Source organism: Porites lutea, chromosome 6 (assembly GCF_958299795.1).
Source record: "Porites lutea chromosome 6, jaPorLute2.1, whole genome shotgun sequence".
Taxonomy (NCBI): Eukaryota; Metazoa; Cnidaria; class Anthozoa; order Scleractinia; family Poritidae; genus Porites; species Porites lutea.
In genome coordinates this window covers 34,631,223-34,651,329 of record NC_133206.1, presented here as the reverse complement: position 1 = coordinate 34,651,329, position 20,107 = coordinate 34,631,223, and the positions used below count along the sequence as shown (strand labels likewise).

Genomic DNA, 20,107 nt, shown 5'->3' with positions numbered 1-20,107 from the left:
CTTCATTTTGTGTTGGTAAGGGTTCCTGCACCTTGTCGAAACCCGTAACCTGTTGGTCCAAAGTTCTTGCCAAGTCTCAGAATTTCAGTTCTTGGAATAAAGTAAGGGAGTTTTTCTAGACTGCAAAACAGTCGGTTTTTTTCTCAAAATCAGTAAAGAAATCGGTAAAGCGTGGCGTAAGAGTCTTACGAGCGCAACGCGCGCGCGTCTCAAGCGTCTCTCCCCAGTTGTGCGCTTTTTTGCGCATTACAAGTTCTCTTTATTCATCATTTTTACGTAGAGTATGAGGCACCTTGTTGGCCCCCCCTTCCTCCCCCCCCCCCCAAAAAAAAGGCATAACCATTGTCTTCGATTTCTCTTGGGACGACTTTATACATTACATCCAATTGCAAAACGACGCAAAACAAACACCTTGACTCTTTTCTACCCCTCTGAGCTCTAGCTCAGTTGGGGTCAATTTAATGAATGTAATTTACAAGTCTAGCCATTGTTTTATAGTCTAAAAACAGTAGCTACACTTATAAAAAGTTTTATAAAATTGACCCCAGGTTTGCTTGTTTTCCCATTCCAGGCCACGTGAAATGACGTTTCACTGCATGGAAAGCTTGGTGTAAAATCACCCAAATATTATTCAAATATCATGAAAAGACTTAAAAAGAGTACTATTGAGAACGTCACAAGCGGAAATGAAGCAAGTCATTAATGTTTGAGTCTATGGTCGAAATACTATGGTGCAGCCATTCAAGGCTTTTCAAATCAAACCTCTTCAGTAATATTTTTGCATAGTATGATCCGTTACTAACTATGGGAGTATTTAGTTATTTATGTTGTGTTAACTTTTGAGTCTGTAAACGAAATCCTATGGTATGACCATTCAAATAAAACCTCTTCAGCAATAGTTTCACGTGGTACTATTTATTATGTAGTTCCAACTGTTGAGTCTGTGGATAAAATCCTATGATGTGATCATTCACTTGAAACCTCGTGGGCAGCTTTCACATGGTACCATCTGTTTTTGAGCACTTTACAAAATAAAATTTGTTCGCTATCTTGACTCTATTTTCAAATTGAAAGGCGCTATTGGGAGTAAATAACAGCCTGGCAACCCACTGACAACCTTTGCTTTAATATTGTTTTCATGCATGGAGAATAGCTTTATTACTTTTTATTTTCCCATTTTAATTTCCATTACAAATTATTGAAATACGTACATAAATTTAAATCGCACAAAAAACTCTAACTTGTATTAAAATGAACGCTGACAACAATGAGATGAGGTTAATTTAGGAAAAAAAAAAGAGCAAGAGGAGCAATTATTCAAGTTGTAAATAAAGCGATACAAGGGAACGAGTAACGGATAAACAGAACTCTTTAGTTCGTGAGTTTGTTTTCAATGAACGTCACGTGATATAATATTCAAGAGGAATGTTTCTCTTCAAATTCTGGGACCTTCATTGAGCGAAAAACAAAACATACGAGCTAATATAAGGAGATCTGTTACGTTCATTTACGGGTCGCTTACCTTAGCTATCTTTTGCCGAAATAAAAGGCAAGTTTATTCCTCTTGAATGTTCGAACGGCAATATTGCTGTCATTCTTAAAACTAACAAAGCCATTGACGCCAACAGATGTTCGCTTCAATTCGCCTTCAATAATCATATCCTTAGCAGAATCAAAAAATATAACTAGAATGATTACGTGAATAAACGCCAGTTGCTTATGATTACGGATTAAATTGGAAGGCCAGATTTAATTCTTAAAAAGTGTGGGTTTATGCCTGATTGCGTGATATTGTGATCGCGTGAATTGACGCAGTTTGTGGGCAGAGTTGAATGAGACCATGTTTTGCATTTTAAAAAAGGTTAATTACGTTAAAAGGCTGTTGTTGTAAGTTATTCCCATAGTTCTAACTCGGCTAGAGCCTGAATATACATCTTTCCATTTTGGTAACACGGGCTGCCTTTAGAATCCTTTTTATTCGACCATGATAACTCATTGTCAATAAAGCTCTTTAAACAGGCTGGCAAAACAGCAGTAAATCCCGCCCAAGAAACTTCTAAAATATAAAACACCGAGTTCAAAAGATCGATCTCAACGAACGATCTTCCGCCAGGAAACAAGTGTTCTCCGGCCACGAATCGCACGCCTCGAACGGGCAGCACAAAGGTTATAACAAGAAAGGTCGCTAAAGTAACGACGTTTATGTTTTTCAGACCGCATTTCGGTTGGTAATCGCCGCCGCTGTTGCTCAACAATCGTGTTTCTTCTAAATGTTTCGCTACTGCACGAAGAACAGCAGTTAGTAGAATTATTGCTGGAACCACAAATTGTAACATGATTACCATATAACCATAAAGCCACACGTCGAAATTAGCCTCCCAGCTAACCCCTGGAGAAGGACAGTAACATCCGTTGCATTTTAACACTGGCATTTTATGGTACAAATTTCTTAGAGCTGGAGATAACAATAGCCCAGATGACAGCACAATTCCCGCAAATGCCAGGGCGATTTTGAACGCCGGGAATGTCCACCGTCGTTCTGTTTTTAGGTAACGCACGACAACAAATGCCGTGAGGTTAAACACTGATAACGATGTAAAACACGCAGTGATATTTGGTAGTATATCGCAAATTGTGTGGTCCTCAACACGTGTAAGATCAGTTACAGGGTTAAGCTCATCTCGAAGCAGCAAGACCAGATGAACAAACAGATTTCCAGTGTTAACAATCGTTTGAAAGACGATGAAGTACTTTAAGTTATTAAGGGACCGCCATCTTGAACATTGATAACAATAGAACATAACATAGAGGTTGAAGAACGCCCCACAACAAAGTATTAACGGTGACACGATCATATTTCGCTAGCTTAGATTCTCCTCGTGAAGCTTGTAATATTTTTACTCTTTGGGCTCCTTGGAGCCTCGAGTATTGAAGATAAATGTCATGTGATGCCTGCAAGCATGCAACGTTCATTACATGTCCAAATTATATGCGCGGTCGCTCAATCGTGTCCAAAATTAACATATGGAACGTCACGTATCATGTTAACGGAAACGCGGCACTAGAAAATTTTGCATTTTTTCCGCGTGTGACGAAAGCTATTAAGGTCCTTGAAAACTCGGTATGGAGGGGAATACTGGACAAAATGTTAACGGATCGTATCGTAAGGTGCATTATATCGACTTGTATGCTGTTGTTTCGTACTCGGTAACTTGATGTCGTAACCTGAATGATGTTGTATCGTACCCCGTAAATTTACATCGTAACCTGAATGTTGTTGTATCGTACCCGGTAACCATAGATGGTATCCAGGAAATATATCGCTGTAAAAATGTCGCGAAAAATGTTCTGGTTTTCGAATTATCTCGTATCTAAAAGACAGCGCATTTACAGCAGTTGAAAGGAATGCAAAGTTCTAAACTAGGTTTGTGAAAAGGGCATCATTTGTCAATAAAAAAAACATTAATATGAAAGTGGTACATTTTCTGTCAAAAATGGGGTTAGTGTCTCATGTAAGGCTCCATAATATGTCCCGAATATTCCTTAGTTTGCAAAGCACCACAAGCAAGTAAAAAAAACCTCAATCAAGTAAGGCACCTCAAACAAGAAAACCCAAGCACCCCCTCAAACAAGTGAAGCATCCGAAGCAAGCAAAGCACCTCAAGCAATGAAAGGAACGCAAGAAAGTAAAGCACCAGAAGCACGTAAAGCACCTCAGGAAAGTAAAGTACCTTAAACATATATTAAAAGCACCCTATGATAGCAAGCTCAATATATATATATCTAGCCGGATTTATGAAAACCGTACCATCGGACTCCTGGAGCGCACACACCTTAAACTGACTCAACTAAAGCAAATATACCCATGGTTCTCTTAAGGTGACTCTCTTCTTGGTTCCTGATTAGGAAAAGAAACATTCAAGTCCATCAAAAAAACACTCTGGCCTTGGCCATACACTCTAGCTGCTTAAAGGCCCTAAGTGATGGGGGATGCTTGAGACTTAACCAAATTCTAAGCAGAGAATTCAAGGTTAAATCACCCCCCTGACTTCCTCCACCCCCCCAGCCTAGCACGTGCTTGAGGGGAATGCTTTCATTGGCCAATGGGCCTCAAACATTACAACAATTTGACATGACAAACTAAAGGCAGACATGACCAGGTTCCTGTGCGAATAATCTGGCCCTTTTTCAGGTATGTTTTCAAAAATTCGGCTAGATATATAAACAGTCAATGGAAAGCCACTGACCATATTTTCACCTTGTACGACTTGAAAGATAGTTACGACATCGTCAGGTACGACATACCAGCATCCCGGCTATAATATACAGTCGCGGTGTACGACATAACAATTTCCTGGATACCATATATGGTTACAGGGTACGATACAACATCATTCAGATTACGATATAAGTTTACCGGGTACGATACAACAACATTCAGGTTACGATATAAGTTTACCGGGTACGATACAAGATCATTCAGGTTACGATATCAGGTTCCCACGGTACGAAACAACAGCGTACAAGTTACGATCTATGGCTACTAGGTGATACATCAGCATTGGACTACGATACAATACTATTCTGGTTACGATATTAGGTTACCGAGTACGATATAACAGTGCTCTGGTTACAATACAACATCACCAAGTACGACATAACAGCATACCGGGGACCATAAGATAGTATACAGACAAATTCGATATATTAAATGATCTAATAACATTTTTGTCCAGTATTCCCCTCCATAACTCGGACTCCACGCCATCGTAAAGGCGCCAAAACTCAGATAAAAATAATTAACAAGGTTAACAGTCTGTTCAATTCGCGTGTCGTTCATCGATAATTGTAAAACAAGCTTCTCGACAAATTGTTGTTAACAGGGTTAAAATAGTCCTCATTTCCGGGCTAAAGAAGGTCCAAACAATATAATCTGGGCAGGGACACCGACTGCGGACAGTCTAGATATGTGGTACAATAGCCTGCGAAAACAGCTTTTTCTCCTTGCCGCTGGGAAAGCGAAGAGCGAGGAGAAGGCGGCTGTTTTCACAGGCTACACATATGCGGGGTCTACTTTTAATTGCGAAGTGAAGAGGATACGAGAGGGTCTTTATGTCCTTAAAAGGTTAGCTCAGCCCAAGGTATACAACTTAAAAGGTTCCCCCAGACTTGAATCCTGGTTACAGAGGTTCTCTAAATTTTTTCCCTTGAAAAGAACTTCATGCGTTGTTCTGACCCAGTTGTAACTTTACCAAGCAACCAAACCAAAGCGACAAGATTGTAAAGTAGGAACAATAACATGGAATTTTAGGGTCGAAGTCAAACATCAACCGACCGCCAAAAAGCGTCGTTTCCTTCTCCAACCTTTGTCTGTTTTGTCCAAGATTGAAGATCCATTATTTTGCCTTTTTTCTTTAAATAAATCGTTTTTTTCATCATGTGATTGGTGATAAAGTAAGAAAAACCCCATATTAACTTTAGCCTAATTTTCTCCCATGTTAAATGATAAAAATTGCTAGCGATGACAAATATTCGTAGGTATTTATTTCAAGTAAAAAACAAATTGTTAAGAGAATTTTATTTGGTGTTTGGAATTTATTTCGGATATTAAACTTGAAATGAGATATATCTTATGTGTGTCATTGGGAAATAATTTGACGCTTTTCTTGCAATGGTTAACTCTCACAGAATAATGCTGATGAAGCCCTATCCTCTCCTGACGTGAGAAAATAGTTGGTTTCCAGTTCAATTCCCTTGTCACTTCTTTAAAGAAACTGGTTGTTAAGAGAGTTGTGTTCGTTAAATAGCCACTTCCGCGATTGCCGCAAAAGTACAATTTAACGACCAAGTTGGTTTAGTAACTCTGATCAGTAGCTTTGATTTTTCTCGTTCTTTAATTTCATGATCTTTATGTTTTAATCTGGTTACTTGAACTTGTGATTACATAGATACCTTGTTCTGACATGAATTCGGTGTAAAGCGGATGTTCCATTTTGGTGCATCTCCGCTGTCACATTTCTTTATTGAAACTATTTTTAATTAGAGTTTTTGATACATGACAAAGCCTGGATTGAGTTGCGCACTTTGTTCAGCTTATCATTTTTTGACCTCAATTTGGCCCTTCGTCCATGTTTTTCATACAATGACTACCTTACTCATATTTAACAATTTTTGGCGCGTTTTCTTGACTTTTCTTACCGGATTTCATAGCAGTGGATAACTTTAATTAGACTTAAGTGATTTTATAGGTGTTTTTGTAGGTAAAGAACTATTGTTCTAAATTCTGCCTTGCACTGTGAACTGCATTTTTAATTTGTCCTCTGAGTTTGTCGATGATGTCCGTAGTTAATTTATGGAAAAGTTTTAGCCAACCATTATCGACAAAGAAACCCCCTTTGTAAATCGACAGCAACGTTAGATTTTCAAACTGTAAATTTAGTATTTTCCTTTCTGTTATTATAAAAAAATTGTATACAAGCAGGTACTTTGTAATTTTTATAATAGTCACCTCGTTTTATATTGACTGGTCAACCCAAGCTTCATAGTGAAAATTCGGGTTAAAACTCGAAGGTTCAAAGCAAATGAGTCTTCTTTAACCAATCACAGAAGACTTACGTAAGCATTAATTTGAGTTAGGAAGATGGTGTTGCTACTCGAGTAAAATCAAGGTGTGACAATGATATTCAGAGAGTGCTTTCCCGATACTACAATGTGAAGTTGTATGAGCCTAGTTGGAGATTAAAGCAAGCCCGCCTTTACTATTTAGCGCTCCCAACCTAAACCGCCATGCTACGCAGGCTAGCGAAGAACCGGCTAGTTCCCCATAAAAAGTTCTTCTCATACCCAGAAGGAAACGGTCGCATTACAACCCTCTTCAAACTGTGCTACTACTTTTATCGACTTTTTTACAGTACAAATCGGCTTGAATCACTTTTTATCATTACCAGTTAATTAATTACTTTTCTTACCCAAATTATCACCACAGTTACGCACTTTTCCGGGGTGTTATTTTAATTATCGTTACGTTCAGTTGTAAAAGGGACCTTTAGGTAATGTAATACTGATTTAGGCAAAGCCATATTGGCTCTTAACAAATGGTTAAGGAACGGTGTCATTACAATAACACTAATATAAATAGTTGTAATTATATAATGTACAATATATATTCACTCTGCATTCATTGGCTGAGAGTGATTTTGGCGCTTTTAGATTGATTTCAGTAACACGCTGTGATTCACGTACTCTGTGAACCATGTACTCTGTCTCCGGGCTGGTGGGGATACTGCGGAGTAGAGGATAGCTATGGACAGGAGCACAGGAATCACCATTTTTCTACAACTCCGACTTTTGTGGTTTCTTTGGAAAACCATTGTTACGAATAATCTCTTTATATACCTCTGCAGACCGCTTGGGAGTGCGGGGTCGATTAGGATCGTCAAAATCTACGTGGTGAATGCCAAATCGAATGTGAAATCCTTCCATCCATTCAAAATTATCGAGAAAAGACCAGTAGAAATAGCCCTTCAGTCGCACCCCATCCAAGCGGATTGCCTTTAATGCTTCGTTGGTGTAAGAAGTCAAGAAATCCACGCGTAGCGTGTCATTCAAGGCGGCTTCACCAGTCAGTTGGTCTTCTCCATCGATGCAAAAACCATTTTCCGTGACAATGATCTCAGGGTCATTATAATGATCCTTTACCCATTTTAGCAGCTTGCGTAGGGCCCATGGAGTGCTGTACATCCATACAGTGGCACCTACAGAGGAAAACGTTGTCCTTATGTAGAGCCAAGTGACCACGATAAAACCAAATATATTTTTCACGCAAGCTGTGAAATAATGTATGCATCGAGCTTCCCCCCGTCCCCTTCTTACACATACATACACAAAAACAGTAATACATATTTTCCCACGCCCTTTCCCACTCCATGAGTGAGCTTGTTATACTGCATGAGGTTCTATTGTAAGCCATGATCCTTTGTATAAACGACTTGAAGAAGTCAATTAGAAGGTGCATGAACTATCACTTTTGAATCACAATAGTTAACTGAGAGGCAGAGCCTACAGTAAAGTATCAGGCCAAGTTTCGACAAGAGAAAGCGATGCTTCCTTGTTACATTTAAGGTTACAGTTTCGAAACTTAAAGTTTCGAACCTGAAAACAATTTGCCAGTATCTTCAGTTAACTACATGTACATATGTAAGCTTAATTGAAATAATGGGAAAAAGAAGCCCTCGTTGCAGTTATAAGCAGTTTTACAATGGAAAGATGACCAAAGGGTATTTTGAATTGCGTATTTTGTCGTTGAAATTGCTTTTTACACAAAACAATGCTAGGCCATTTATCGAATTATTCAAGCCTCGTTTTCAGGGCGAGTCCTGGTACTTATCCTTTCATATGAGAATAAGTTTCCTTACACACACAAATTATACTTATTTTCTTTCAACGGTGGTGCCACATGCCTCGCTTAACTGACACAACTGCTATCATTTGTTCAGGCTGAAACCTGAACCAAGCCATTTCTTCGTGTAATTGCGCTGCACACGTACCATTCCACTAACTGAGCTATAAAGCCGACTAGGGTATGGTTATTGTGTGCTTGCATTCACACTTCTCGCAGACAGCAGTCAGATGAATATGACTGGAAATCAGGTTCTTTTGGCGAACGCGTGACAGACTTCATTGAGTGGGGTTCAAACCATTATTGACTGAAGAGATCTTGAGACACGTATCTGCATCCCCTCAGATTTCGCAGGGGCGAATGACATTATCAACAACTTACCAAAGGGGAGAGGGTCTGGGACGATAGATATAGTTTGAACGCACTCCCTTACACTGGAAACGGGAAGCAGGCAAGAAGAGCCCATCTTGCCCCTCTCAGGTAGCCAATCACACCACATGATTGACTCATCTTGCCCGCTCGCGGATCCAGTCATATAATAATACCAGTTACATATTGAAAGGGACTTAATCGTTTGTGCGTGTTGGAGTGCGAAGCTTATTAACAGTCTGAATGGAAAGAAATGAAATGGATCAATGAGAAATGAAATGTACCTCTTTGCCAAGATGGATCAGCAGTGGTTTTCATTCTCTGATCAGTCATGTAGTTCCAGTCCACATCAGGTGGGTATTCCTGGTTTTCGATAAGGAAAGCACTATAGGCGTTCAGAGCGAAGAAATCTGCTGTCCCTTTGATAAGCAGCTTCTCTGCCTCGGTAAACTCGGGAAGTCTGACATAACAAACATTTGAACGGGCGATTAAAACCGAAGCAGGTGACGTGGAGAAGAGTAAAATCTTATGTTACAGACCATGTGGTTTATTAGCTGCTTCAAATACAAAGTGTTCAAACCTCGTCCATGGCAGCGAAGCTGGGAGGTATACTGGGGTGCCCGCGAACCCCTCCAACCTTTTACTTTGTGAAAGGTATCCCTTCTTTTTTTCGCAAAAACGCCAGAAAATTGATCAACTAAAGTCCAAGCTAAAATTATAAAATTCACTCACTTTGAAGCACGATACCTCTCTCGGTAAACCAAGGTATGAGAGCACTTGGTTTAAAATTTCCTTGTATATCAACGTACGTATTTTCGTCAGAAGCTCTTGTATAAGCTAAAATATGGTTTATACTGATAACGCGTTCGGTCCCTCTCGCCGCTTGACTTATCTATATATACATTTTGTAGGCTCCTCTCGCTGATTTCGGAAAGGAAAAGCCACTTTTACGATCTGACACAGCATGAATGTCGCCGGGGGGAAAGGGGGTTTACTCCCCTAGAAAAATGATGGGGTGCTCGTCGTACCTTTTAGGGGTTTTAATTTTTGGATCCGGGTACCGCTTAGGGTGCTTAAACCTAAAATGACTGCTGCCAGAGTTGTCTCGGTAAGATTTATCACAAAACTTTCAAAAAGTAATTGAGAGGAAAGTGTTCGAAAGTTATCTTTATTACTATTAAAATTTTCAGTGCCAGTTATATAATTTGCTGCTGCTGAATTGGTACCTCTTAGGGGTGGAAATGAATTTGGGACACGCCCATAAAACAAGATTCTAGTACCTTTTAGGGGTGCTCTCGAAATTTTCCGACGAGCACCACCGTCACTTTTACAGGGGAGTACCCCCCGAGGAATATCGACATGACAATCTGGTAACCACTGCACCCCCACTGGAAAAATTCTAGCTACGCCCAGGATATCTTTAATACCTGTTTGGAATTCCCTTAGCTTCACTGTTCTTCTTGACCGTCGTCTTCATGATGTCAGGCCAGTCTCCATTTACGTAGACAGGATGAGCAAACCATCCGAGCCACCACTCAAGACTCCGTTCAGCAGCGTCTATGTCAGCTTGCGTGTTCGTCTTGGGTTCCCCCCAGTGCACGTTTAGAATTATTGACACTTTCCCACGCTGCGTGGGGCGGAATTCATTATCATAGGTGTGCCATGCTTTGGCATGAGCAAGAAGCATGACATAAGAAACTAGCAAGAAAATAGATGAATAAATAAACCATATCAAATCATTTTACAGCGTTTATCACCCAATTATCAGGGCTAGGCTAGGGCGTTTAGGGCTAGGGCTAGGGAATTTTCTCTGATAAAGGACTGGCCCTCGAACACGCGAAACGCCACGACCTCGTCCGTAGGGCTTAAGCGTACAGCCCTGTGGGCGAGCCTTTTCAAGCGCAGTGAAGGTTTAAATTCACTTTACAAAATCAGTTGATAAAACCAAATCTTTGTTTTCTCGCAAGCAAACTCTGCATTTGGAAGATATCATGTTAAGTCACGCGCGAGTGGCACGCGAAAGGCGACGCGCGTGCTCTCTCGTGGCTCCCTCGCTTCTGTGTCGAAGCGTGCGTGACCCACCGGCATTTTCGTGCTGAGCACGAATGTATCTCTTCCTTTGTCTCTTCCTGTATTTACATTTTTTAAAAATCTGTTTTTCTCGTCGGTCAGAGATTTGAAATAACTTGGAACTGTTTACATGTGAAAAAAAGATATAAGCAATCGGTTGTAGTTACCTTTGTAAACGGTTGAGCGAAGTTCTTTCTTTCCTGGGGGAGTCATTCCGAAGCCATGTGCTAACAGTGCCGCCTCCCAAGGCTCGTTTATTGTTATCCACCACTTGACTCGGTCCCCGAATGTTTCAAAACAAAATCTAGCGTAATCATTGAAAATATCGGCCAAATCTGCGTTCAACCAGCCATCATACTTGTCTTGTAACACTTGAGGTAGATCAAAGTGATACAAGGCCACCATGGGGGTGATGTTGTTCTCTAACAGCGAGTCGATCAATTTGTTATAGTATTCAACTCCGGCATGGTTTACTTGATCAACAGTTCCTTTGGGCAACACTCTGGGCCACGATATCGAGAACCTGTAATAGCCTACACCGAGATTTTTCAACAGCTTTACGTCTTCGTCGGTTTTGTGGTACGAATTGCAGGCTATATCTCCTGTTTGGTTCTTAAAAGTATTCCCACCAGCTTGCGTGAATTTATCCCAAATACTAGGACCTTTGCCGTCTGCATTCCACCCGCCTTCGATTTGGTAGGCCGAAGTCGACGTTCCCCACATGAAATCTTCGGGAAATTCACCATAGAAGAACTCGTTTGGATCCTCCGCCATAGCTGCCACACTTAATGATAGGAAGAGGAAAGAAACTATTAACGATAATTCGGCCATATCGACAGATCGCGTGACTTTGACGTAAATACTGCGGGCTCCGAACGATGAATTTCAAATGCATGAATCAATTAGCAACAATAAAAGTTGGTTTTGTTTCTTTGTCTTTCAACAGTTATTGTCCACCCGCCGCCTGCTGGAATCAAGACAAGATCACGGAGGATATGCTGATCTTAGAGTAGCCTAAGGGTACGAAAGAACTAAAAACTCATAACAAATCCAGGAGCCCATGATAAATCAGTATCCTCAATTGTGAAAAAAATGAGGCCAGCTAAGTATCGTTTGATTCATGGGCCTCCTCCGCTCCCCTTCCGCTACGGAACAACTCAAGCTGTAGCCTGCGTACTCAAGCTGAGATCTTGTGAACTTTTAATATCATTCAACACCAGTCTCCTTGCGTGATAACACAAAGAACAGCTGTGTTTAGCATACTGTCAATGTTCTCAAAGAAACTATTCCTTATAACCTTTCTAAAATTCACATGCATTCGTAAATTCGTTGTTTTGATGGCAAAGTTGTTAACATGGGGAAAGAGACAAATTTCCTGAGCGTGAAACATAGGCCGCCAGTTTCGTGACAAATTCGCGGCACGAAGGAAAAAACCAGCGTATATGATGATGTGATCACGAATATCACTTGTTTGTTGGTAGGATATTAGATAAAGACAAAGCGAAATTCTTTCTCCAGAGCGGATTTCCGCAAAATATTTGGTCTTCTAGATTGCCCGTTAAACTTGGTAAACCACATAATTTGCTTCTATTTTAATTCTGTCTAAGGTTTTGAGGCAATAGTTCGGTTTTTCATCTCCACATTTTTTCACGTGTTTGAGCCACCGCGCCAGAGAGGGGTACTCCCCTATAAAACTGACAGGGGTGCTCGTCGTACCTACGTAGTTTCTGTGCCCCTCGACAGTTTACGATTGACGTCAATGGTGATTCAACAGTAACCATCCAAATTTGGTAGCTGATTAGCTGGGAATTTATTAAAGCCAATCAGAAAGGGAGAAATATGAATAATAATATTAATTATTAATAAATATTTACGTTTTCCCGCCAAAGCACGAAATCTTCCCCATTCCTTTGTTATTTTCTGTCCTTTGTTCTCCGCTGGCTTAGAGGATCGAATGTTGTGGGTCAAGATCTTCAAATTTTCATTTTTAGTGGAACTGTTTGTAGCATTCACCGAAGTAGATGCCAAAATGTCGGTAATAATTCCGTAATTTTTGGGTGGATTGCATTTCGTTCTGTGTCCTAGCGTCTTTTAAAACAATTGAACAATCCGAAGAAATGAATTAATCATTGCGTGATATTTAGAACAAACTTTTAACAGGCACCCAACAGCAGGCCTTCTGACCTATTTTTTTCCTTAAATCTTTAGTTTCCTTTAGCTGAAGGGGACGATAGCTTCGTTCGAGGAACTTTTCCAGATGATTTTATTTGGGGCGCAGCAACAGCAGCTTATCAGATCGAAGGCGCTTGGGACGAAGATGGGAAAGGACCAAGCATATGGGACACTTTTTGCCACATCGGAGGGAAAATTCACAACAATGACACTGGAGATGTCGCATGCGATAGTTACCACAAAATCGACGAGGATATAGCCCTTTTGAAAAACCTCGGAGTAGGTTATTACCGATTTTCCATCTCCTGGTCCAGGGTTTTACCCCTGGGAACAACAGATAAAGTTAATCCCTTGGGAGTCGAATATTACAACAACCTAATTAATGCAATGTTAAGCAATGGGATCAAGCCGGCAGTTACACTCTATCACTTTGACCTGCCTCAGGCTTTGCAAGACAAGGGTGGTTGGCGTAATCCCAACATACCTGACATTTTCAATGATTATGCAAGATTTTGTTTTAAAGAGTTTGGAGATAGAGTTGGAATATGGATCACTATTAATGAGCCACATGAGGAAGCACTAGATGCATATGGGCTTGGTGCTTTTGCTCCAGGTATAAAGGAGATGGATGCAGGACCATACCAGGGTAAGCTTTATAGAGGCAGTCACTGGCAGGATAAATTTCTACAAGTGACATGCCCCCCCCCCCCTTCCCCCCATAAGGGAACTCCCATATTAGGCAAGACAGATATGTGCCACTGAACAGGGTTTATGCTTTTCAGGGTCTTAATTCTTAAACAGGGTGTGCAATTACACTATTTGGCATCTTTAACAGGGTGTGATTTTGGCCCAGAAGCCTTTAAAAGAATTTTAAGGCTGCAAATGAGCGCTCTGCATTAATTTTGTGTGGCACCAACAATTTTTTCCAAAAATTTAGTCCCATGATGTTAGTCTGAAAATTTACCTCATTACTGTATGCAAAATGGAATGAATAATCCACAGGGTAGTGATATCAGCAATTTTTGTCTTAAACAGGGTCAGGTTTTGAAGGCTTCTGCGGCCAGCTCTACCTAAACTTCTTTTGAGTGCAGCCTCTGGGGATGGCCCCTTAAAACCATGATGTCACCAAAATTTTGACAAATACCCAATGCAGATTATTCTGACCGAAAAGTGCTGACATTCTTCTACTGCAAGTTGAAAATATTTGAAGTACAAAACAGGGACATATGTATACTTCATTGCTTGCCCCTTTAACAGAACTGTTACACCAGAAAAAGTTTAAGCAATCTAAATATACAACTTTTTATGGATATTGTAATAACATTTTAAGGTGAAATGTAACAAGCTTTCAAAACAAGCTGATTACAACAGATACTTTATTTCACCCAAAGAAAAAATTTGGATTTCTTCCCTCATGTAACCAGAGAAGCATAGAGACATACAGATGGGCCAAATTATGACCCAAGGGATATAGGGTTATGAAATGTGGAACTTGTATAAACAGGAATAAAGTTTCTGTTCACAAGCAGATGGGCTTTTAAGTTGGGGTGCGCATTACTGGGTGTTTTAGGGTAATTTCTCAATTCCTTGCTTTGTTAGTGGTAAAATATTAATCAAAACCCCTGCTACTGTCTTTGATTTGATACAGCTGGCCACAATATGCTACTTGCTCATGCAAAAGCCTGGCATACCTATGATAAAGAATTCCGAAGTGCCCAACAGGGCACAGTAAGCCTTGTTGTCAATGCGCAGTGGTATGAACCAAAGACAAACAAGGAAGAAGACATTAAAGCTGCGGATCGTGGTATGCAGTGGTTTCTGGGCTGGATGGCACATCCCGTGTTTATTGGAGATTATCCTGAGGTGATGAAAACACGGATCTTAAAGAAGAGCAATGCAAAAGGGATTCCTTCTAGGTTAGTTCATGGAGGAAAACATCCCCCAAGGTGCTTTGAATTCAAAAAACCCAAATTTCATGATCAAGAAACAGCTTTTATTTACTTTGACCCCCAGATGGTAAAAAACAGCATTTTTAACTGACAAGTTAAGAATAATTATGGTTTGTTTAAACTGTTCAAACCCCCAGCTGTACTTGTCTCTCAACAGAAAAAAAAAGATAATGGTAGCTGTGATCCCAAGGGGTGGGGAGGCTCCACCCCAAGTTCAAACCCCTCACTCTTTTATATGTCATTTTAGACAGGAAAGGTACCCCTTTGATATACCTTCCATTGAAAAAATGGTACCCCTTTAATTTCACATACCTTAACTTAATAAGAAATAAGTTGAAATACCTGAAGCCCAAAAAGGGTTCCAGGGCCATTATAGCGAGTGCAAACTGCTGCCATGTCTCTGCCAAGCCAAGTGAAGCTGTTGAAATGGTTCTTACCTATAGCCTGATAAATTAACTTGAAATTTTTTGAAGTATTAATCTAAAAAATAGACTTTTATTGTTGGCAATGTTTGTTTTATTTATCTCCTTAGGCTTCCAGCATTCACAGAAGAACAAAAGAGGTCATTAAAGGGAACTTCTGACTTTTTGGCCCTCAATTTCTACTCTGTTTCATATGCTGAGCATCATGACCTGTCTAAGGATGAAAATGTTACCTGGGGCTACTTTACAGATCAAGAAATGAAGGCTTCTAGAGATCCCTCCTGGCTCAAAGGTCAGTGCACCTTTTCATTACCTACCTGCCAGTGTCAGGGGCCACTGGGCTCTACTAGAGCACAGCGGCCTGCCTTGTATAATGAGAGTGGAAACATCACTGACTTCAATAAAGTGAAAAACTATCCCAAGTTGACAAGAGTTCTTTTAAACTCTCCCTTGCAAATGATTAATAATTTGTTGAGTGTATAATGTGTAGTAGTAAAAGATATGATTTGATTTAGTGTGCTTGTTTATAACAAAATGACAATAGTGCCTAATGAGCCAGGACCACCCTTCATTAGTGACAGATCTTCCTAATAAGTTTCATTTTAAATTGACTCATTAGGTGATCCGTCTTGGTTGTACTGTGTTCCCTGGGGCATGCGCAAGATGCTGGTCTGGCTTAAAGAGCAGTATAACAATCCCGAAATCATTATCACTGAAAATGGCTTCAGCGTCCATGGAGAACATGATTTAGAGCTTCCTGTTGCTCTTGATGACAAAGACAGGGTCACTTACCTCAGGGGATATATTAATGAGGCTTTGAAGGCTGTAAAACTGGATAGTGTTAAACTAAAAGGATATTTTGTTTGGTCATTGATGGACAACTTTGAATGGGATGATGGCTATAGGTTTAGATTTGGTATTCATCATGTAAACTTTGATGATCCCAAACGCCCACGCACTCCAAAAAGATCTGCACAGGTCTACAAGGAGATTGTGGCAAATAATGGATTTCCTTGAATTGAATACAGTGATATATTTTTTGCATCCAAAGCTTGTAAGCGCGGTAGACGTATTTTACATCAAGTGTGGTAAACTTAAAAAGCCATAAGGTGACTAATGTAACTTAAGCCTATCTTGTTTTAAGCATGACATGGCTCATTTAAACAACCTTTAACATGCAGTCTTTGTTGAGCATCATCCCTTAAGTAGTAAATTCATAACGTTTTCAGAGTTAAGGGTAGCCGGCACAATAGATGAAAAGAAGTAAGGGGGCAGGCACAAGATAAACATAATGATTTCGACAAGGAGGACAGGCATCTTCTTAACATCATATATACTGCTACCGGTATTTGTTTCCCTGATGCATTTGTTAAATAAGCTAGAAGATAAATCAATCGTTTTTTTTTTTAACTGCATATGTTTTGACCTACTCGCTGGAACCAAACTTTTTTTTAGCACCCCACCACAGTTGATAGTAAAATATGCCCCTGGCTGAAGACTCCTTTATAGTAAATATAATATTTAGTATTTGCCATTTTGTAACGGTTATGGGACTGAATGAAGTCAGTCATCGTATGAGTGATGCAAGGTGATCTGATTTGTTTAATCCTGAGTATGATTAATATTACAGACACAATCTTGTTCTGCTGCCAAATAATTGTTTTATTTAAAATCTCTTTCTGCCCATGCCTCTTTTAAGAAAATTATTTTGTTATGCTTGAGCTAGTACATTACATGTAACTTGAATTGTATGATCTTCAACTAATCTTTTTGGGAAATACTTTTAAGTGTACTATGACTATAGTAATAATTATTCTTATAGTCACTTACAATAATGTTAATTCCTTTTATACATAAAAAACATAATGAATAATTTTCATCAATTATATGAAACCAGACTGACCTATGCAAAATCTTATCATTTACCCAAAGTTTGGCCTAACTATGGGAAATTAAATAGCCACTTTAACAATGCATAACTCTGGAGTTCTATTAAACAAGATCCACCAATCACTTTTTAAAACTAATGAAGAAATTATGGGGTCTTACCATTCAAATGAAAACCCTCTGGCCGAATTTATTTTTTGAATATTGTGCAAAAAGAAATTTGATTCACTATTTTTGTATTACATTTTTTAATTTGGGTAGTATGGGGAGTGAGGAGGGTAGTTAAAAATCTCTATAAAGAATAATCAACACATGCCCCTACCCAGCCATATGTTGAGGTGTGGGTATTTTCATTAATCTGTCATGCATATTCATATACATGTCTTCTTTGCGACGAGCATCTGCTATATCATTTTCATCCCAAATGCTGTGATACTTGTGGTCAGCAAGCTCTTCCTGTTCAGATAACCTTGCAAAGTGAAGCAACAGCTCGAAAGTTCCTCACTGTCAGACTGTGTCCCCCTCCTCCTCCAGCGTTTCTCATAAACCTGTAGAAATCTCCAGGTCTTGCTTGTTTAACCACCTGGTGGTTTTCAATCACAACACTTGCCGGTGTTTCCATGTGTTCTGCGATGCCAAACAATCGCCGATGTTCGGCTACAATGTTCTCACCACTGCCATCTCGTCTGATCAATTTCAAGAATAACTCACCCTTTCGATTTCCCCAGCCTTGGTCGTTCCAAATAACCGACAAACTCAATTTCTTGACAGTACTAGAAAGATCCGGTCCGTCAAAGTACAATTCAGGCCAGAAATGACCTCCTCGAGGGCCGTCGATCTCAAAGTCTTCTCCTCGCCATTCCTCGTCATACAAAACAACTTGAGGCATTACTGAGTGCATTCTCTTGCATGTTCTACCTAAGTTTACGATGTCTTCAGGGTTGAGAAATGCAGCTATGTGTCTCAGGGCCAAGTCGTCTAATCTTTCCATAGCAATTAAAAAGACAAGTCAATAACTTAATAGGTAAATTTTACCAGAAGTTAAGACAGACCTCACCGACCGACGAAACTGAAAGGTTACAAGCTTTCTCTGTACTGAAGTTGATCAGCTGACCCCAGAAAACAAAGGCTCACTAAAAATGTTAATTTCGTGCGTAAACAATTTTGAAAACACATAAATATTAAAAAAATAGTTTAAAATTTACAAACGCAGCTTAGATCACGACCAAAAGTTCAGGAACCTCGGCTGATGTTGGTTTCACGGCTCCTATCGAAAGGACCGGTTTCCGTGACACTCAAAGAGACCAGGATGTCACGCAACAAAATAAGCTCCACGTGTGCTACTTCAGTCAAAACGCTTTTATTTAAGAGAACATGGTAGGAACATTTGTATTCAAAATGATTAAAATTAGTTGCCGTGTATTCTGTTGCTTACTCGACTTAATACACGAGCGAGTTTAGCTTGACAAACAAAAAAGTTTCTTGGTAAGGTTATTGTCATTCTACAGTGTGGCGACCACTCGGAAGTTCCACACCTTCAGACTATGCCCTCCTCCTCCTCCAACGTGTCTCATAAACCTGTAGAAATCTCCCGGTCTTGCTTCGGTAACGACAGGATGATGTTGAATCGCTGTCTTAGATGATTTTGTGAAGTGCTCTGCAATCCCAAACAACGGCCGATATGAGGCTATCTGAGCTGGTTCACCACCGCCGTCTTTAGGTCGTCTCATCAAATTCAACCACAACTCGCCCTTGCGATTTCCCCAACCTTGGTCGTGCCAAGTGACTGACAAATTCAGTTTCTGGACGGTATGAGAAAGCTCCGGGCCGTCAAAATACAATTCCGGCCGGCAATAGTATCCAGCATTCACCTTAAAGTCCTTCCCACGCCATTCCACAACTCGGGGCATCGCTGAATACATTCGCTTGCATGTTCTGCCTACCCGGATGATGTCTTCTGGGTCGAGGAATCGTGAAATATGTCTCAAAGATAAGTCGTCTAATCTCTCCATGAAACTACACAATCATGATAATAATTAGGGTGTGTTCTTTTCAGCGCTTGATTCATTTTCATTAGGACCTTTAGATATTCTTCATGCGGAAAAAATACCAAAAAAATTGCGTTACTTCCGATTGCCTCCAGATTTTGGCCCATGGGACGTTAAAGAGGAGCTCTCGCGCGCGTAGCGGAGTACCATCTATGCATCCAAGAAATTTTGGTTGTGGGAAAATCGTCAGCTTGAGAAAACATCCCCTGGTTTCAACGCAAAATGAAACCAGTGGTGGCATCGCGAAATGTCATCTGTTTTCTCCGCCCCATTCATGTTAGCAGGAGAAAAACTTGCTGTTAGGCAGCTGTTAAAAAGGTATCTGCTAACCAGTCTCCGGACTTTATCGTGGGCTCAGGTATACAAGGGTCCCCAATAGGGTTCTTCAATCCCGTGATCCCGACTTTTTTGTGCAAACCCATACCTGCCAACCTTTTAACATTTATAGGCGTGACATTTTTTATTTTAAGAGTGCCAAGATTTTTCGTAGGGGTCCGATAATATCCGAAGATGTCCGAAGACGTTCCAAAGACTTCCGAAGATGTTACGAAGAGTTCCGTCTAACACGAACACAGGAATACAAAGGAACATTGACTTCCCTACTTAAAATAGAGAATTCGGACAAAGTAGATCATCCACATAGACTTTTCTTTTCTCTCTTTGGTTCTGGTTTGTTTAAATAATTAATATATTATTCAAAATGTGTCAGTTAATGCTGCAATGGCTCAAACTTTTCTACCAGGCATGACAAATGGTAACACAGGCCTGAGTAGGCGTGAGATCCAAGTTTTC

The 20,107-nt window shown here is 40.1% G+C and overlaps 5 protein-coding genes across 5 annotated transcripts; 1 reads left to right on the top strand and 4 right to left on the bottom strand.

The window, feature by feature from the left end:
- Positions 1–1,150: 1,150 nt before the first annotated feature.
- Positions 1,151–3,012, bottom strand: LOC140941219 (uncharacterized). Its single transcript, XM_073390200.1, has one exon. The coding sequence runs from the start codon at positions 2,853–2,855 to the stop codon at positions 1,893–1,895; it is 963 nt and encodes a 320-aa protein (XP_073246301.1). The 5' UTR covers positions 2,856–3,012; the 3' UTR covers positions 1,151–1,892.
- A 2,544-nt stretch (positions 3,013–5,556) lies between these two features.
- LOC140940059 (cytosolic beta-glucosidase-like) lies at positions 5,557–11,681 on the bottom strand. Its single transcript, XM_073388936.1, has 4 exons — positions 11,005–11,681; positions 10,195–10,465; positions 9,052–9,227; positions 5,557–7,754 (listed from the first exon to the last, which is right to left on the bottom strand). The coding sequence occupies exons 1-4, from the start codon at positions 11,666–11,668 to the stop codon at positions 7,333–7,335; spliced, it is 1,533 nt and encodes a 510-aa protein (XP_073245037.1). The 5' UTR covers positions 11,669–11,681; the 3' UTR covers positions 5,557–7,332.
- Positions 11,682–12,753: 1,072 nt separating this feature from the next.
- Positions 12,754–17,003, top strand: LOC140940056 (cytosolic beta-glucosidase-like). The gene is made up of 5 exons (XM_073388932.1): positions 12,754–12,872; positions 13,046–13,655; positions 14,658–14,925; positions 15,491–15,672; positions 16,000–17,003. Exons 1-5 carry the CDS (start codon positions 12,792–12,794, stop codon positions 16,395–16,397), a joined length of 1,539 nt encoding a protein of 512 aa, XP_073245033.1. The 5' UTR covers positions 12,754–12,791; the 3' UTR covers positions 16,398–17,003.
- A 182-nt stretch (positions 17,004–17,185) lies between these two features.
- On the bottom strand, positions 17,186–18,337 carry LOC140940057 (uncharacterized). The gene has a single exon (XM_073388933.1). It carries the CDS (start codon positions 18,256–18,258, stop codon positions 17,728–17,730), a length of 531 nt encoding a protein of 176 aa, XP_073245034.1. The 5' UTR covers positions 18,259–18,337; the 3' UTR covers positions 17,186–17,727.
- A 58-nt stretch (positions 18,338–18,395) lies between these two features.
- LOC140940058 (uncharacterized) lies at positions 18,396–19,624 on the bottom strand. Its single transcript, XM_073388935.1, has one exon. The coding sequence runs from the start codon at positions 19,277–19,279 to the stop codon at positions 18,770–18,772; it is 510 nt and encodes a 169-aa protein (XP_073245036.1). The 5' UTR covers positions 19,280–19,624; the 3' UTR covers positions 18,396–18,769.
- Between the last annotated feature and the right edge of the window lie 483 nt (positions 19,625–20,107).

What these genes read in the sequence shown, in the direction of transcription:
- LOC140941219 (XM_073390200.1), bottom strand. Translation starts at nt 2,855, where the DNA reads ATGATCGTGTCACCGTTAATACTTTGTTGTGGGGCGTTCTTCAACCTC.
- LOC140940059 (XM_073388936.1), bottom strand. Translation starts at nt 11,668, where the DNA reads ATGGCCGAATTATCGTTAATAGTTTCTTTCCTCTTCCTATCATTAAGT. An exon ending in TCGCTCAACCGTTTACAAAG is followed by an intron (nt 10,466 to 11,004) that starts GTAACTACAACC and finishes TTTTCTTGCTAG; the next exon opens with TTTCTTATGTCATGCTTCTT. An exon ending in GCTAAGGGAATTCCAAACAG is followed by an intron (nt 9,228 to 10,194) that starts GTATTAAAGATA and finishes TTGTTATGTCAG; the next exon opens with ACTTCCCGAGTTTACCGAGG.
- LOC140940056 (XM_073388932.1), top strand. Translation starts at nt 12,792, where the DNA reads ATGTTGTGGGTCAAGATCTTCAAATTTTCATTTTTAGTGGAACTGTTT. An exon ending in GGATGCAGGACCATACCAGG is followed by an intron (nt 13,656 to 14,657) that starts GTAAGCTTTATA and finishes GATTTGATACAG; the next exon opens with CTGGCCACAATATGCTACTT. An exon ending in GCAAAAGGGATTCCTTCTAG is followed by an intron (nt 14,926 to 15,490) that starts GTTAGTTCATGG and finishes TTATCTCCTTAG; the next exon opens with GCTTCCAGCATTCACAGAAG.
- LOC140940057 (XM_073388933.1), bottom strand. Translation starts at nt 18,258, where the DNA reads ATGGAAAGATTAGACGACTTGGCCCTGAGACACATAGCTGCATTTCTC.
- LOC140940058 (XM_073388935.1), bottom strand. Translation starts at nt 19,279, where the DNA reads ATGGAGAGATTAGACGACTTATCTTTGAGACATATTTCACGATTCCTC.